This window comes from Octodon degus, unplaced genomic scaffold (genome assembly GCF_000260255.1).
Source record: "Octodon degus isolate 3935 unplaced genomic scaffold, OctDeg1.0 scaffold00021, whole genome shotgun sequence".
Classification (NCBI taxonomy): domain Eukaryota; kingdom Metazoa; phylum Chordata; class Mammalia; order Rodentia; family Octodontidae; genus Octodon; species Octodon degus.
In genome coordinates this window covers 10,299,057-10,317,075 of record NW_004524597.1, presented here as the reverse complement: position 1 = coordinate 10,317,075, position 18,019 = coordinate 10,299,057, and the positions used below count along the sequence as shown (strand labels likewise).

Below are 18,019 nucleotides of genomic sequence, written 5' to 3'. Positions count from 1 at the left end.
AGATTAGCAGCTGAGGGCGGGAGGCCACAGTCCCCTGAGGCTCGGAAATTTCACAGCAGTTCCGCCTGCGCGCGGGGACTGGACCTAGAGGCTTTCCGTCGACTGTGACCCAGCTGGACCGGAGGTGCGGCACCTTAGCGAATCAGCAGCAGCGAATCTGCGGTGCGCGAATCAATCGCGTGGCGGCTACAGTCTTTCCTGGTCTGGATAGGGAGTGAGTTGAATTCTGAGTCGGTGTCTCCATTGGGTTACCGCAGGCAGACACCCACCCTGCAGTCCCGCGGCAGCCTGGCGCGCCCGCGTGCGCTGTCAGAGGGCTCACCGCTGGGAGCCTCTCCTTTCTCCCGCCGGCCTCTGGCACTTGGGCTCCGGTCTGCATCAGCCCCTCGCATCGCAGGTTGACGCCTCGCCGGACCCCCTCTCGCCCGGGGTGCCCACTTGGATGATAGAAATGTCCTCTGGGCAGCGTGGAGACACCCTCTTTGCCTATAGGGGTGTACGGGAGTCCGACCCTGAAAGAAGTGAACGAATGAGACCATGGAGGAGGGTTTGGGGCCCGCGAAGCGTTTCCGAGAGGGTTGGAGGAAGACCTTATGTCCCATACCCCGAGGGACTGACTAGGCTTCTTGGCCTTCTCACTCGTGCTTTTCTTTTACCCTCAGGTCTGTCCGCAGGATGGACCCTGCGCAGTCTGCGGTCCGACTGACCGTAAGGGAAGCCATTCACACCCTCTCATCTTGCAAGGATATTGGCCTCATTCTGTCCACCCTTGAATTCCTGAAGCGTTATCTTGGAGAAACAAAGAATCCAGCCCTCCCCGAGGAACAGGAGGAATTTGAGACTGTGCACTATTCTGCCTTTCTTAGATGTCTGGTCAGCAAGCTGAGCCCAGTTTGGCTGGAGCTGTCGCCTGATGGCCAGTTGGAGGAGCTCTGGGACAGCTTTTTCCTGAAAGGCCCTGCTGACCAAGCCTTCCTAGTGCTCATGGAGGCTATTGAGAGCACTGCTGGGTGAGCAGGGCTGGCCTGATCAAGGGGTTGTCTGACATGAGAAGCATAGAATGGCCAGAGTGATTGTGAACAACAGGGCCTCTAAATTCTGTGTGGGGGAGAGAACAGAACTTGCCCAGAGCTGAACACCTGAACACTGAGTGGGTGTGTCCACTGCTGCAACTCTTACAAAGGCTTGCACTTTTTCGCAAACTTGTCAGAGGACAGGAGGAGGAGGATTCCCATCACTGCTGCAGGCAGCACTTGGAACCTCTGCTTCCCCTAGCTGATAGGGCCCTGTCCCTTACTCTGTGGCCCCCTTCCCCTGCAGTGAGGCTCCTTGGGTGCTTTTGCCAACTCTAGGAGCCATCTTGTGACATTCCAGGCTTTCAAGAGAAGCTGGGGGTATGAGACATGTGGCTGCCATAGACTCCTCGTTCCAGACAGGTCCCAGATTTGACATCACATTACTTGACAGTCCTTGAAGAACTCTTTCTATGAGAAGTTGGAATTTTAGAGGTTACTGTGGTAAAAGCAAGCACTACATTAAAATTGGTTTGGATAGGCAGGAGTTGGCTGTGTCCAGTGTGATTGAGAGCTGGGGGAGCTGTGCAGGGCTTAGTGTCACTCATATCCCAGCAGTGGAATTCAAAGTATTTTCCTTCATTTTATGAGTTAGGATATAAAGGCTAATGAAGTTATTGGGACTGCCTATCTAATAAGGGGCTGGGGGAATTACTTGTGGCTAAAGAAAGTGCAGAGATAGAGGAGGTGTAAGGATTCTATCCAATACTCCTGCTGTTGTTCAGCCCTAGCTTCTGTCTGATGAAGATGGCGCAGCTGCTGGCAAATTTTCTGAGCCAGAACAGGATGGCAGCTATAATGGAGGAGCAGTGTCGACCACAGAAGAAGCCCGGCTTCCCCTTGTTGCAGCAGACACTGCTCAACAAGGTGGTGGGCTTGCCTGATCACCTAGGCAATCGCCTGCAGCAGGACAACCTGACCCTGTTCTTCCCCCAGAACTATTTTCGTTTGCTTGGTGAGGAGGTGGTTCGGGCACTACAGGTCATTGTGGATGCTCTACGAGGTGAGCAGATACCCCTGCTTCAGTGTACCTCTTTTCAAGCCATCATCCCGTCTCTTCTCTCCCTCTAGAGAAATTTCATGGTCTCTGAGAGCTTTGGAGTTTGGGTGGTGTTAGCACAAACACATCAGGTGACATCTACACTTTCAGACAATAGTAACCCATGTGTTTAAATTTTATCTTGGTTTTGGCTTTTACCCCTGGGAGTTGGGGCTGGCCCTTGGTTCCAGTAGTTCTTGATTGGATATTGGGCAAAATCATCGAGATAGGGCAGACCACTGCCTGCTGATCATTCAGTCTAAGCAGGAGTGTCCTTGATGCTATGGTGCCCTGCACAAAGGGTTCATTGTCATTAACAGAGAGTTACTTACTGTGTTGATTTGGGATTATCTTGTGTGTCTTTAGCAACAGTGTTTTCATTGCCCATATGATTGAAACAGGTGGAGGGACTCAAGGATCTTTGGGTCTGCAATCAGATGCTCATGGCTGACTTGGGGTTCTGTGTGTGGGTGGAATTCTGTGGGAACTGCCTCTTGCTTACAGATTGATATGTCTAGTCCTGTGTGGTGTTTGAGGTGAGCTTTCTCCTGTAGGCATCACAAACATGGCTTCCCTAGCTCTGTCTCTCAAGAGTTGGGGAGAGGGTATCTGGAGCACTTCCATGAAGGAGTGGCCTTCAGGTAAAGGCCAGAAGGATGTTGGGCCAGCCTTTGCCTCTTTGTGAAGTAAAGTCCTCTCTTACACCTGTTCTGAGATCCCTCAGGTCTGAGCCACACCTCGGCTGAGGCCTATAGCCTTGGCTCCCTACCCTTAACCTGCTTTAGTGTTCAGTCCCCACCACAGCACACCACCTTTTGTGTGCCAACTTCCAACATACCAAGGACCCTGTGACCTGTACTTCTTATGCTCTGGAGAAAAATGGTCTCCAGTCCCTCATGGCTTCCACCTAGCCCATGTGCTACCTCTCTTCCCTGGATCTCTAAAGCAATCACCCAAGCTCATTCTAGTCTATTTTGCACCTTGTTGGAGGCTTCATCTGATGCTCTGGGCTAGCCGATGTCTCACGGAGGTTCTGAGTGTGTCTGTGCCATGTGGAATCTTCCCAGTGGTACACTAGATTCTGTCTTTGCAGATTTTGTGTGTGTGTGTATGTGTGTGTGTGTGTGTGTGTGTGTGTGTGTGTGAGAGAGAGAGAGAGAGAGAGAGACAGAGACAGAGAGACAGAGTGAGAGTGTGTCGTGTAGTTTGAATTCATCTTGAACTCACTGTGTACCCTACGCTTGTCTCAAATTGACAATTCTCCTGCCTCAGCTTCCCAAGTGCTGGAATTACAGGCATATGCCACCATGCCTGACTTCATTTTTGCAAATTTTAAGTACCCATTCTTAGGCCACATGTACCCCGGGTCCCTTCAGCACCTACTACCTGGCCCAAAGGCTAGTGCTGACTCAGGCCAGGACCCCTCTTGATGCCTCTGTGTCTTTGGTAACATCAGGCTTGTCCCAATGAGATGTGTGTGTGACTCTTGAAACATCATGGGCTTTTCAAATTAAACAGTCCCATTTAGATTTTTTTTTGTGGGGGGTTACTGGAAATCAAACTTAAGATCTTGTTCTTGCCAGGCAGGTGCTGTGCCATTGAGCTATACCCCTGGCTCCCCCTTGTAGATTTTCACAGGGAAGAGATTGCTTTGTACTTTATAGATCATTTAGAGTCAGCTGGTGTTTTCACATTCATGTTTGGTCCCCAAGCACATTTCCCCAGAAAGGCAAGTGTCCACTTGTACAGTCAGTCTCACCTTCTATTTCAGGTGGCTTGGACTGTTCTGTCTCCTTCGTGTCTCAAGTTCTGGGGAAGATCTGCATCCAGGGGAGACAGAGTGAGTTCTGCCTGCTATAGGAAGAGCGCAGTGCCTTCTACCCTCTTCCCTGATACCTCTACCCCCTGGGAGGTCCTCATGGGGAGGTTAAGAATTTCCACATGTCCCATGAGGGTGGCAGGCAAGCTAATCCCAACCCTTAATGGAATCTCCTTTCTTGGATCTGGCCCTGGATCTGTCAGTGTTGGCACTGGGCCTTGACTGTGCCAGTAGTGACCCCACAGGGGTACAGATGCTGGCAGCTCCTGAGGCTCAGGTCTCTGGTGTCCTCTCAGAAGAAATCCTGGATGTATTGGTGCCCCAGCTGACAGCGCTTACCCAGGGCAGTTGCCTGTGGCAACGGGTTTGCTGGCGTCTGATGGAGCAAATACCTGACCGTGCCATGGAGGCTGTGCTGACAGGACTTGTGGTGGCTGCTCCAGGGTAAGCAACAGGATTAGAGTTGGGAAGCAGATTCTGCCATGGCTGCCTACCATGCTAATTCATTTATGTATCTGCTTAGGGTAGCTCTCATCTATGACTACAAAATTGAGTAGATACAGGGAACTGGCATATTAATCTAAGGCAGGTGCCCTCTAGCCTTTTACAACAAAGTGCTGAGCCTTAGTCTGGGTGAAGCATGTGGCCGTAAACTTGGTTGTTCAGGGTGGGGTTGCCATCCTGTGTTAAGTGCTTAGCTCAGTGTGGGGCTCTGGCTTTCCCTGGGAGGAAGAAGGGCTAAGAATCTGCTCAAGTTATCAAGGGGCTTTCCTGAAAGCCCACAGAAAGCAGGTGGCACAGCCCAGGCCTGTCAGCATTGTGCGCATGGTGTTTTTTTTGGAACCGGGGCTTGAACTCAGGCCCTTACGCTTGCCAGAGAAGTGCTTATACTACTGAGCCATCTCCCCGACCCCTGTGTGCATGTTTTTCCTAGTACTTTTGCCCTCACATCCACACCAACCTTGCAACTCTGTCCCCTTCCAATCTTGCCTTGACAGCCCTGAAGTTCTTTCACGATTGCTGGGAAACCTGGTTTTAAAGAGTAAGAAAGCCCAATTTGTGATGACCCGGAAGCTTCTGTTCTTGCAGTACCAACACACAGTGAGCATGATGGGCAGGCCATGGGCTATTCTTAGTACAAGAAGGCACTCAGGGTTAGCATGCACAAGGTCCTGCACTACCCCCTCAGCTACAAGGAAACAAAAAGCCAGAGTGCAGTTATAGCAGTAGTCAATTGTGTGGGAAATGTCAGTGAAATGATAGGCATGTCCCTGCCATGCTGATGGTACCTGCTATGGCCCGGGCACCAGGTGAGAGCTTCATAGATCCTTCCATCCTCCTGACCACCCAAGAGGATCCCTTCATTGGTTGCATTCTGTGTGTGAGGGGGTAAACATTTCCTCACATTCAGGCTGTGTGCTCCATTCTGCAAAAACCTCATAGACATGATTGCTATGTGCCTGGGGCCTGGGATCTGGCTCTGACTGAAGTGTGGATGGCACTCAGCCTAGGAGAGACAGTAGCAGAAAAATCCCAGACTGCAGAGTGGCCAGGCCCTGCTGCATCATTGCAGCTTGCTTTTTTTAAAAAATTCACCAAATGTTTGATGAACATTCACTGTGTGCCAGGTTCACTGTGTGACCTGTTGTGGGTGCCAAGTGTTCAGCTAAGGACAGAAGAACCATAGTCCCTCCTCATGGAGTTCACATTGCAAGTAGGGAGGCAGATACTACATGCCACCAGTTAATACACAATGTGATATGTCTGATGCTGACATGGCCCAGCAGTCTAGCAGGTGCTGTAAGATTCTACAGAGACATTTTGATGAGACAAAGCTGGAATGGGTGTGGCCAGGAGTGGGTAGAGTCCTCTTGAGTACTGTGGTACCAATTAACTGGGAAGAAGGCCAACTGGCCTGAGGTGGTAATAGCCTCCCCCTGACCCAGGGAGGGGGCACAGAGCTGGAGAGTAGGACTTGGGGAAGTAGGCCAGATTGGGTTGAAGTAGGTGACTGGACATTCCAAGCAAAGGCAACCAGACTGACTTTGTTAGCAGGACTTACTTTGGCCACTGTGTGGAGATCAAAGGTGTTGTGGCCAATTTGGAAATGAAGCTAACTGTCACCTGGCAGTGTGGCATTGAAAATGAGGTAGAAGCCTAGAGCGCCCTCAGGAATTTGAGAGCTTAGCAGGTGGCTGTGCAGGAGAGGGTGGAAGTTGCTTATCTCTGAGCTTAAGTACATTCAGTCCTTGTTGAAAGGGCAGGTGAACAGTGTGACTTCAGGTGAGCCAGAGACACCCCACAGGCTTTTGAAAGAGAACAGTCTTGGTTGTGTAGGACATTCAAGGCCCCTGAACCCCACAGATCACTGTTGAAACATAAGCCAATGGGATAAAGCTGCAAAATAAGAACTGCAGGTACCAGAGGGAGTGTCCAATGGCCATTTTCAGACAAGGCTGTTGAATTAGAAGTGAGTAGTAAAAAAAATAATATAGTACTTACAACATTACCATTACATGGAATGTCAGGTTCCAAGTAAGAACACAACAAAAATGGCAGAACCTAGAACTGAACATAAGCAATTGTACAGGAAAGCATGTGGAATCAGCAGATGTAGGGATGAGAGAAATTTATCATCTCATGTAGTGTTTGAATAATGAAGGAAAATGTAAAGAAAAATAGGAGCTGAGAATTACATCTTGGAACTTTACCAAAAGGAAGAAACCCAGAGAAATAGAAGCTGGTGCCAGGTAGGCTCTGCTGCATTGGAGGTTTGTATGGGATGGGAACTGTGAGAAAGATGTGTAGATTCACAGGTGGCTGAGGAATACAGCCCCATAGTGCAAAGGGTGACCTCCACTATGAGACAGAACCAGGAAATCTGAGAGATGGCATATAACTCAATGGCAGTGGGATTTCAGACTTGACTGAAATGGAAAATTCCCTTAGAAAAGTTATGTGCATGAACTGATGAATGCAAAAGTAGAGCCCCTGAGAACCTTATGCTTCCAGTTTTGTGGGAGAGGAGAGATTCTCAGTGGGTCCCTCTCATTGGGAGGTGAAAGCTTGCTTCTGTACTCCGTGTCCCCTGCCCTTGACCCAGACCTATTCCTCATCCTGGACTTATGGACTCCTGAAAGTCCCTGTTCAGGTGGAATCCATCCAGAGGGCCATTTCTGCCTGATAGACAGGATGCCATCTTTTCTTGCAGACATCCACGCTGCAGAGCCTGCTGGGGTATTTGGCCATGGACAGCCAGCGGCGGCCACTCCTTATACAGGTGAGTGCAGTTTGTCTCTCTCATGCCTGTGCTGTCCACATGGTAGGGACTGGCAGGGTCTTGGATGGGAGGGCCTGGGTACTGCTCAGGATAGTCTAGGCTATGGCAGAGCTTCTGTGTGACCAAGTGGGCTGTGCTGCTTACAGGCACTGAAAGAACTGCTGGAGACGTGGGGCAGCAGCAGTGCTGTCCGACATGCACCCTTGGCACAGCAGCACTACCTCAGTGCAGCCATCCTTGTCTGCTTGGCGCACTTAGGGGAGCCAGAGCTGCGGGACAGCCAGGACGGTGAGTAGGCAGTGTGAGCATACCCCTGTCCCGGCACCCCAAGAAACCCTCAGTGTGCATGTCTGGTACTTCCAGAATTGTTGGGCAGCATGATGGCAGGGGTGAAGTGCCACCTTGATAGCAGTCTTCCCACTGTGCGCCGCCTGGGCATGATTGTGGCAGAGGTCCTCAGTTCCCGGATCCACCGTGAGGGCCCTCCCCTCAGATTCCAGGTGAGTAGGGTTACCTCTTCTGTATCCCCTTTGGGTGGTGAAGCCGAGGGATGCCTTGGCTGTCACTGCAGCCTAAAAAGGCTTCCTGGGGTCCAGATGTGTCCCATTGTTAGCCACATAGGGCCAAGCGGTGAGGGGTGGTAGGTGGGGCCATATGGAGTTAGGGTTAAGCATAATACCTTTTCAGATTTTGTGTACACAGGAATCCAAGGGAAGTAGGGTGAAGGGAGCCCTAACACTATGGATGGTCTTCACGGGCTGTGGGAGCTTGGCTGCCCACTTCGTGTAGGTACCATCTGGCATATCCAGCTCAGATTCCTCACTTGCCTGGCCTCTGTGAGCTGGCAGACATTGTTCTATTTCCTGAGTTCCTCAGAAGTCCTCCTTATTGGTGTCAAACCCCTGGGGAATCCCCATTTCTTCAGGAGCAAGTGGCCTTCTGGCTTCAGCTCAAGGTGACCATGTAGAAGGTGCTTTACAAGAGCAAAAGTGGCTGTGGGGAAGGCTGCTGAATGAGATGTGGATGGATGAAGGGGAGGACCTGGCACTGCTGCATCTGTCAGTGATGAAGTGGTAAAGTGCTAGGTATCACTCCAATAACTGTACTTTTAGTATGAAGATGACAAGCTGAGCCGTGAGCTGCTGGCCTTGGCCACCCCTTGTACTGCAGGCGGCAGCACCTTAGAGGCAGGGTAAGGATCTCCATATTTCCTCCGAGTGTGCCTTGTCATTTTAGATTGTAGTCTCCAGGGCAGAAGTGAGAGAAGATGTGGGTGGAGGTGATAGGAGTGTCTCTGGGAAGTGGTAAGCCTGAGGCTCACCTGGGTAACCCCTGAATGCTCTATTCCTCATTTTCCAGAGGCTCATCACCAGCCCCTGCTGCTACAGAGATCCTTGAGAAAACCGTGGATGGTGAGGTAGAGTCTGCCAACAGCAGCGTTCCCCAAGTTCGGCCACAGGACTCTGACTCAGATCTGGACAGGTAGGGCAGGGCTGCTCTGGTCTCTTCTGAATCCAAATAGTGGTCGAGAGGTGGTCCTATGGCCTGCATGATAGGGGATTCTGGACAAGTCAGCACAATAGGAGGAACCTGCGGGGTGCTACGCTGCCCATGTCCTTACACCCTGCTCCTTGCTCTCTCCAGCAAGTGCTTTTAGCATCACTGCTGCATTGCAGCTTTAGTTTCTCAGTGTTTGTTTCTCCCCTGAAGCTTTGGGGCTATGGGAATGTCAGTTTCTGGTATTATTAGGATGTGCTCTTGAGGATGGACAAGTTGAAGGAGCAGGGAGGCTGAGCTTTCTTCCACTGGGGCGAGTGATTCCAGTGCCTGTCTTGTTTTGTCACAGTGACGATGAGTTCATCCCTTATGACATGTCAGGGGACAAAGAGCTGAGAAGCAGCAAGGCGCCATTGTATGTCCGGGATTGCATAGAAGGTGGGCCTCACTGAGATCGTTTGGCAGATCTCTGAAGGTGCCTGTCTTCATCTTGTCTTGGAGCCACCTGCCAGCCCTGTCCTGATACCCTGGACCTCCCAGCTTCTCCTGCTCAGGGTCAGGGCTGATACCGACTGGGGCCTGTGTGGGTTCTGTGCAGTGTTGACCTCGTCTGAGGATATGGAGCGTTGGGAGGCAGCCCTGCGGGCTCTGGAGGGCCTAGTGTGCAAGAGCCCTGAGGCCACTCAAGAGGTGAGCAGTGCGGGATTGTCAGAATAGGGGAGGGTGGAAAGTTCTATGGTGGCAAGTCCTCTGTGCCATCTTGGGTAATGGAAGTGTAGAGCACCTTACTGGCTGCTGTGTTCCTGGGGAGACCTGTGACCTAGAGTATCTGCTGGTGTGGGCTGGCAGGCAGGCAGCCTGAGCTCTGAGTTGACAGCAGTAGTGGGGCCTCTGGGTTGGGTGGCCAAAGCCTGAAGATTCCCTCACCCTTGACCCCTGAGTACAGGTAAGTGTGGAGCTGGCCAAGGTTCTGCTGCATCTGGAGGAGAGGACCTGTGTGTCAGGATTTGAGGGACTGCGCCAAAGAGCCCTAGTGGCTGTCACAGTCATGGACCCAGCCCGGGTGAGTCCTAGTGCAGGTGGGATTTTGTGCCTTGGTTGGTTGTGTGTTGCCTGGAGGCTGTCTGGGGTCCTGGTCCCTAGTAGCCTCTCCATTGCTGTGCTCAGGTGGCTGAGTATCTGACCTCACAGTTCTACGCCCTGAACTATAGCCTGCGGCAGCGCATGGATATCCTGGATGTAAGTGCCCTGGGCCCCTATATCCCCATCAGATCCAATCTACCTTAACAAATCCTAGAGTGGTGTGGGTCTGTTGGACTCTGCAGTACTCAGGTAAATATACACAAAAACTGTTCTACGGAGGATAATGTGGGTATATATCTTGGTTTGACTCTTTCACACATGTGTACATACTTTGCCTTGTGTCATATCTAGTGGGTAAACACACTCCTGTATCCTTCAGGGAAAGGTACTGAGATGCATAGCTGGCTACTATCACACTAAAGTAAAACTTACAGTAGAAAAGGAATTTGTATGTGGCACCGTCTGTTATGCTTGCAGGGTTAAGGGGGGAGGTCAAGAATCTACATGGGACAGTGACCACAGCCCTCCCCAGGCTTCTTTGTTGTAGAACCAAGAGACTTGGGTACCATGTAAGCAGAGCCTGTGTTTTCCAGTGTAGGGGCTGAGTCTTTAGTTATCGAGTGCTTCATTTAAATAAGTTTTATTAATATATTTTATGCATTATTAAATTCATCATTTAAAGATAAACAAGCTGGATGTGGTGGCACATGTCTGTAATCCCAGTCTGGACTACATAGTTAAAAGCTGTCCTGAACTATATACCAAGACCCTTTCTCAACCCCGCCCCCAAAGGTCTCCCTAATGGCTGAACGTTATCCAGTTACAAAAAAGAATAAAAGTCTGACACATATTACAACATGGATGGACCTCAACATGTTAAAGTCAGTGCCTCAGGACATGTGACATGATGCACACATGTGATCTGTCCAAGGTTATGAGACAGAAGGGTAGTTGCCATCGCCTGGAGGTCAGTGTTTAATGAGGACAGAGTTTCCGCATGAGAAGACAGAAAAGTTCTATAGGTGGATGGTGATAACTACATATGAATGTGCTTAATGTCACTGAGCTATGTGCTGAAGAATGGTTCAAATGGCCAGGCACAGTGGTGTACTCCTGTAATCCCATCCTTGGGAGGCTGAGGCAGGAAGTTTGTCATGGGTTCAAGTCCAGCCTGAACTACATAGGGAGACCCTGTCTCAAAAAAAAAAAGGTAAATTTTGTTTTACTACCTACACCAAGAATGTACCATTTCTAGTAAACAATCCAGAGATGGTCAGCACATTGATAGCATTGTGTACCATTCCTTTGTCTAGTTTTTTTTTTTTCCTTTGTCTTTTGATACAGGGTCCTGTTTCATAGTTCATGTCAGTCTTATAGCCTCGGCTGATCTTGAACTTATTATCTTCTTGCCTCAGCCTTACAAATGTTGAGATTATAAGCATGCACCACCACTTCTGGAGTTCCTCTGCCTAGTTTTACAGTATCGCCATCCTCCCAGCAGCGTCTTACTAGCATCATTCTCTGTGTCCCCAGCCTGTCCCCTACCATCCTGTTTCCTGTCTATGGACTTGCCTGTTCTGGATAGTTCATATAAATGAAGTCTTTGTGGTCCTTTGCTGTCATGTTCTTCCATTGGGCTTCATTTGTTTTTATGTGAGGCTGAGTTCTTGGGAGGGAGGGCCTGGTTCTGGCTGGCAGTACTGGGTGAGCTCTAAGTGTATTCATCTTGAGGGAGCTCCTAATCTACCTGCCCAGTAGATCACAGAGCTTCGAGGACAGTTGGCAGTGCCCTAGGATGCTGGACACTGCTGCTCATCTGGGTTTCTGTTGTCACTTGGCTGATAACTTTTTAGATCATTTTCAGAACTATGGCACTGTCCTTCCTCTCCTCTAGGTCCTGACTCTGGCAGCCCAGGAGCTGTCTCGGCCAGGGCATCTTAAGAGGCATGCTCAGCAGGTGTCCTCTGGTTCTGGTGGTCTGTGCTTACCAGCCCAGGCTGCCTGTCAGCATGACCACACTGCAGGTTCTGGCTGGCGAGCTGTTGTGGAAGAGAGAATCAGAAGCAAGACCCGGAGGTTTTCCAAGGTCAGTTGGGAGCCTGGTCAGGTTATTGCAGGTGTGGGAACATAGGGTGGCAAATGAGCAGTCATATTCCTGCATATTCATATTCCTGTTTTTGGTACCAGGGATTGAACTCAAGACCTCATGCTTGCTAGGCAGGTGATTACGCCACTGAGCTATCTCCCCAGTCCCCTGGATCCTAATTTAGGATGGTGCTATTGTTCTTTAAGGAGAGGTTATGGTACAAAGTGAGGTTATAGTTAGACCAGTGTGGTTCAAAATGAGCATGGAAGGGAAAAGGTCCCAAAAATGGTAGATCAGAAACTGATGAGCTGGTAGGTAGCCAAGGGGGCTAAATTCTGTAGTTTTTGTTTTTTGAGACAAGGTTGTACGCTGTAGTTCAAGCCGGCCTTGAACTCTTTTTTGGCGGAACCAGGGATTGAACTCAGGCCCTTGCACGTGCCAGGGAAGTGCTTATTCCACTAATGGCCTTGAACTCATGATATAGCCCAGGCTGGCCTCAAACTCATGGCTGTCCTCCTGCCTCAGCCTCCTGAGTGCTTAAGTTACAAGCTTGCACCACCACACCCAGCAACCATGGTGGTCTTGGCCTAGCTTGGGATGTCAAGAGATATCTGGAGAATTATTTTAGTGGCTATGGGGCAGGGGAAATGGAGGCTAAGATGCTGCATCCTATAGCACCTAGGACAGCCTACCATGAGGACTATCCATCTTGAATGTTACATGAACAAGGCCTGGATCCCTGTTTCAGGCCCCAGTTTCCTGGCTGCAGCAACCTGATTCCCACTGCTCTCAGCTTGGACAGGGAGGGCAAAGTTGGGAAGCTAGCATAAGCCCTGGCCTGTGCAGCTTTGGGCTCAGGTGACCTGCAAAGCATGTGTGGGGCCGCAAACCTCTATAAGTGTGTGTGTGTGTGTGTGTGTGTGTGTGTGTGTGTGTATATTTAAAAAAAAAAAACAAAAAAACAACATATATATATATATGTTTGGCAGGGCTTTCCCCGGCGGGAGCTGGCAAATGGTCCCAATGAATTCAACTCTGTTGCTGGTTACTTCTTTTTCCCCCTCATTCAACACTTTGACAGGTAAATATTTTCTGTAGACCTTGACATAACATAACCTTCTGGGCAGGTGGAGTTGCAGGATGAGATCTCAGGTGGGACTGTGAGCAGGAATGTGTTTACAAAGCTTAAGTTAAATGACATGGAAATTTTTGAGTTTCTCTTTGTCATTGAGCTCTGTGGAAGGGCTTTAGTCTGTCTGCATTCATAGATTTTGGGTTTACAAAGAAGTTGGTGGTGCCATGAGTGGCAGTCAATGTTGTCACCTGTGTGTTCCCAGTGGTTCATCTCCTCCACTTGGGCAGACAGAGCTGGGCTCTCCTGCTGGCAGGCCATGGTGGAGAAAGGTCCATTTCTGACTTGGGGTCCAAAAGCCTTCTCTTCATGGCCCTCCTGGTGCATTTGGGGCCAGGGTGATGATTGCAGGAGGGCTTCCAGAGCCCTAGGTTCTCCCTTGGCAGCTCGAGAGGTTAGGCAGCCAGCCCTGAGGTAGTGGGGCTGCAGTATTTCCTTGATTGTGTTGTAGGCCTCTGGTGACCTTTGATCTTTTGGGAGATGACCAGTTGGTTCTTGGAAGACTGACTCACACCTTAGGGGCCTTGATGTACCTGGCTGTTAACACCACAGTGAGTTGGGATATGGGAGCTGAAGGCCCTGCTATGTTGTATTCACAGCACTGAAGTGTGGAAATTACCTAGTGTGTTAATACAATAGGGTTGAGCTTGCTGTGGTCTGCTCTGGGAGGGAAATGGCCAATATACACGAAGCACTGTTCACCTGGCACTCATCTGCACCTCACCTGGGTCCTGATGACAGGCTGGTGGGATGCCCCGTAGGACATCCCACATAACCCTTAGCTCAGATGAACCCAGGCCCTGACTACCAAGCTACAGAAGCCTACCTGTTGGGTGCCAGGTGTAGGGAACAAGCATGGTGGACATGTTGCTCACTTATGCCTCTGCTGATTTTTAGGTGGCTGTGTCCATGGGCAAGGCACTACTGGAATTTGTGTGGGCTCTTAGGTTCCATGTTGACATGTGAGTGGCCTGTGGGGCTGAGGGCAGGGTGGGATCTCCAGGGCATCTTGGCGTCATCTTTTCTAAACAGGAAGTGGGCCCAGTGGCCAGGGCATATAGGACTAAGTGTGCTTGTTGCTGGCTGGCCTGCTGGACTTGTACGGGTGGTAGGAGGTCTCCTTGACCCAGGGTATTGTCCCTGTGGCTCCAGCAATGCCAGTTTGCAGCTCCATTTCCAAAGCTGCACCTAATGTTCCCCATTTCTTGCTTGGTAGCTATGTGCGTAGGGGCCTGCTGTCTGCAGTATCATCCATCCTCCTCAGTGTACCTGCTGAGCGGCTGCTAGGGGACCTGTCCGAAGAGCTGCTGGAAGCCAGGTCCTGGCTGGCAGGTGAGTGTCATCTCAGGTTATGTGAGCAGGGGCAAGAGGTGGAGCAGCCTAGGTGTGGGCATGTGTGGAGCAGCCTAGGTGTGGGCCAACTCGTCTGAATGGGTGTGCCTCTCTGCTTGTGTTGAGAAGCATGGTGGCCTGTGTAGTGTGTGTGTGTGTGTGGGGGGGGGGGGTCACGGTCACTTTGAGGAATCCTGCAGAGGTCCCTTCAGATGAATCCCAAACCTAGAAAGATGGTATGGATAAAATGCCAGGAACCTCCACTCAGATTCACCAGTATAGTGTTTTGCCATGTCTTGTCCCTTTCCCCGAAATACAATTCTTTTAAAAGTCAGCTGAGGACACTGTGACTCTTCTCTCCAGGTTCCTGAGGTAGGCCTATGGGCAACCCACTCTTCACTCCTATGACTACACTGGGAACCCCATGGATACACTGGAGGCCCAGGGTCAGGGCAGCACTACCATTGGGCATAGATGATTATTCTAAAGGGATCTGGCTTAGACTGCAGTTTCAGTGTGATCTTGGGAAGTGATCACCCCAGTGGAGGTTCCTGGTGGCTCTCCAGGGTCCCAGGACTGAAACCATGAGAGGGCCCTTGAATGATAGTTCCATCCTCCAAGAGCCATAGGGCAGACTGTGACTTCATACCCCAAGGCCCCCTTCCATCTGGCCCTCCCCAGGCAGCTAACATAAGACTACTACATGCTCGGTGGGCCTTTGTAAAGTCCTTAGGGCTTTGCCTTTGTGACCATAGCCTGCAAAGGGGGCACTGGAGGGAGAGTTCTAAGCTCTTAGATATGCCTTGGTCCCTCTTTCTAGTGCTTATACTCCTCACATTGGTGTCCAGCAGACTTGTAGGCTGGTCAAGTGACCTGTCCATTGCTGGACTCCTCCCTCCTGATGGAGGCATCTACATCACCTGGCTAATCACAGGCCCATGGAGGGACACAGTAGGGAGCCCTTTGCTAGGTATGAGGGAAAGGCCTCATAGTGAAAGGAGAGGGGACACAGAACACCTGCAGCACTACTTTGCTTCTTATTCTTAATTTGGCAGATGTTGCTGAGAAGGATGTGGATCAGGACTGCAGGGAGCAAGCAGTGAGGGCTCTGCTGCTTCTGGAGAGACTCAAGGATAGGCTTCTTCCCATCTCTCCCTAGCCCTTGAGGTTTCCAACCATCTAAGGCCCAGCTGGACCACTGCCATCGGGAAGACAGAGGGCCCAAAGAGTGGAACTGGGGTAGCCTCTGGACGCTGCAGCATAGCCAGGTCTGGATGGTGATGGGGTACTCTGTGCACATGCAGAAAGGCCTGCACTCTATCCCTAGAGCTACTCATAGCCTGCAAGGCATCACGCTGCCTCCCACAGGACAAAGCAGCCAGAATGCTGGATTGGAGCTGGACTGGGGGTACCAGGCTGAGGAAAAATCTCCTCCCAAGGGTAGAACCAGTGGAAGCCCCAGAATGGAGAAGAGGCAGTTGTTCAGAGCAACTTATAGAGCTGCCAGACCGACTGAACAGGCTTGCCCTTCTTTTGGGCTTCTCATCACTGGGTCCCTAGGAGAATAAGTAGGGTAGCAGTGTTATGACACCCTCCTTTGTGTTTCTTACTGAGTGGGGATGTCAGCTTCTACTTGGACTCAGGTGCAGTGGGGAAGAAGGACACAGGTCTCAGAAAATAGGCTTTATAGGAGTTATAGGAGTGTCAGCAGCCAATGAGTGGGGCTTGGTGTCCCTGTTACCATTCTAGTGACCAAAGGGAAAAGCTGTCAGGGCTCAGGCTTGGCTATAGTGGTCCCTGAAAGAAACCTTCACGTAGCCTTGTATATACAATTAGCTGTAACAGGTGTTGCCAAGCTTCAGGTATAACCTCAGTTGTGAAGTTCTAGACTTTTCTTAGGTTCCATAGTCTATGTTGGGAAATGTGGAAAAGATGAATCCAAGTCCCCTCAAAAGAAATGAACTGGAAATCCATGGGAGCCACCCAGCTGCCAGAGGCAGGAGTACTGGAGGGATAGTTTAAAATACAGGGTAATCTTCCTTTTGGACATTGTGATGAGACAGAGCAGTGTTCTCTCCTGTTTCTCTAGTCCTGCTTACATGTGATAATATAAAAATGGAGGTTTTCCATTACAAAGGTGCCTCTGCTATTACTGGAGCCTGGAACATTCCAGAAGCAGCTTTCACAGCAGCAGCAGGACAGGCCAAATGGCCAGGGACTGAAGTCCCTTAGGGGTCATTGTCTACCTCTTCCAGCACCTCTTCCTGGTCCTCTATGCTGTTGTGGCGAGTCCGCTCAGGTAGCATGCGTGTAAGAGGGAGGCCCAATGCATGGTATATAGTGTCCATGGTCCGCTGATCCATGTAGTATGACATTTTGGCAGAAGGGAGTTTCTTCCGCATCTCTTCTAGGTACCGGTAGGCCTAGGGCAGAGATGACAGTGGTTACTTGGGTCTAACAGACATGGCAACCACATGGTACTCATGTTTAGTGCACATGAGAACCAATGGAGTCATCCTGTTTGTTCACTGTAATCAAGTTTCCTAAAATTGAAGTACCTAGCTCTCTACCTCAGTGCCAAGAAGTGGTAGGCCTTCCTGCTAAAGGGCTCACAGATTCAGTGTCTGAAGCTTCCTGGGATTTATAAGGGGACTGTTATCCCAGGATAGCATATTTCAAATTCTGAATGGTTAACCCTAAGCAGTTATCAATCTGAACAGCTAAAAACTTATCCCTTGAGAGTCCTTTGGCAGCCATTAAGAAAGGTCCTGGTTTGAGTCCTAGGGCCATGTTCCTTCTAGAACTTGCTCACCTTGGGCTTGCACAGCTACCCACTAAAGGAAAAGTGGGTTCTATGTTTTTATCTGGTCTGGGCATGTGAGTGTTAGAATGGAGGGCATGCAGTGGTAGTAATAGTTTGTTTTGGTTATTTTAATCTATCATCAAGTTTATGAATGGTCCTTGCTTGTAGGCCAGTAAACTATGGAATCAAATGGTTTTCCTGTGAGATTTCTTTGGGTTTGCCAGTGGGAATACATAGTAGGGCACAGGGGTGGTGTTCAGAGCTGCTCAAAGTGGGTCCAGAGTGGACTCCTACAGAGGAACATGCTCATACCCTGTTCATCCTCAAGGAGGATTATGCACAAATGCAGAGGGAGGAATGGGCCTTGTATAGCTCAGGTTACACAAGAATTTAGAATGTAAACAAAATTTCAAGCAGCTTTAAGGTTTTTTTAGGGCCAGAAATATAACTCAGTTGCACAGCACCTGCCTGGCACTCAGGAAGTTCTGAGTTTGATTTGCAATACCAAAAAACTAAAATTAAAAAAAAAATTAGGAATAATGATGAGACTTTTTTTTTTTTTTTTTTGGTACCAAGGATTGAATTTAGGACCTTGTACTGGCAAGGCAGGTGCTTGTGTCACTGAGCTATCTCCCTGGCCCTAGATCTTAGTATTTCTTAAGGATGGCAAAGCTCTTAGAACAACTCTGTTTCAGATAGGTTATCACTAAAGATGGCAGATATTTGAAAACATCAAGCCATTAAACTGTGTTCGGAGATTTTTGCCATGGATGGGAAGACAGCTAAGTGAGCCTGCACAAGTCTCACACTGTTCTGGAAGGATTCCCTGAACATTTTACAGGCTGCTAACACTGTGCTAGGTGCATGAGACACAA

General features: G+C 49.9%; 2 protein-coding genes across 8 annotated transcripts in view; one reads left to right on the top strand and one right to left on the bottom strand.

Annotated features, from left to right (window-relative positions):
* The first annotated feature begins 8 nt into the window (after positions 1-8).
* On the top strand, positions 9-16,562 carry Telo2 (telomere maintenance 2). Of its 3 annotated transcripts, none has more exons than XM_023711632.1 (21): positions 9-214; positions 663-1,010; positions 1,799-2,076; positions 3,884-3,952; positions 4,228-4,375; positions 4,930-5,032; positions 7,143-7,211; positions 7,358-7,499; positions 7,575-7,711; positions 8,324-8,403; positions 8,571-8,693; positions 9,058-9,146; positions 9,307-9,398; positions 9,655-9,771; positions 9,876-9,947; positions 11,686-11,877; positions 12,867-12,958; positions 13,461-13,560; positions 13,907-13,971; positions 14,226-14,341; positions 15,397-16,562. In XM_023711632.1, exons 2-21 carry the CDS (start codon positions 676-678, stop codon positions 15,498-15,500), a joined length of 2,523 nt encoding a protein of 840 aa, XP_023567400.1. In that variant the 5' UTR covers positions 9-214; positions 663-675; the 3' UTR covers positions 15,501-16,562. The 3 variants fall into 3 exon arrangements, with proteins under 3 accessions (XP_023567400.1, XP_023567402.1, XP_023567401.1); XM_023711634.1 differs by having other exon boundaries at positions 867-1,010; positions 15,397-16,561; XM_023711633.1 differs by lacking the exon at positions 9-214 and adding an exon at positions 221-397.
* Ift140 (intraflagellar transport 140) overlaps positions 16,031-18,019 on the bottom strand; it is a 109,826-nt gene continuing 107,837 nt past the window's right edge. For 4 of the 5 annotated variants that reach the window (XM_023711628.1, XM_023711627.1, XM_023711629.1 and 1 more), the window contains one exon: positions 16,031-16,764. In XM_023711628.1, the coding sequence (XP_023567396.1) occupies positions 16,570-16,764 (195 nt within the window). In that variant the 3' untranslated portion in view covers positions 16,031-16,569. The remainder of the gene's footprint in view (positions 16,765-18,019) is intronic. The other variant, XM_023711630.1, reaches the window with a different exon arrangement.

Coding starts and splice junctions, on each gene's coding strand:
- Telo2 (XM_023711632.1), top strand. CDS start 676: ATGGACCCTGCGCAGTCTGCGGTCCGACTGACCGTAAGGGAAGCCATT. Junction 8,404..8,570: donor GGCAGCACCTTAGAGGCAGG/GTAAGGATCTCC, acceptor CTCATTTTCCAG/AGGCTCATCACCAGCCCCTG. Junction 8,694..9,057: donor TCTGACTCAGATCTGGACAG/GTAGGGCAGGGC, acceptor GTTTTGTCACAG/TGACGATGAGTTCATCCCTT.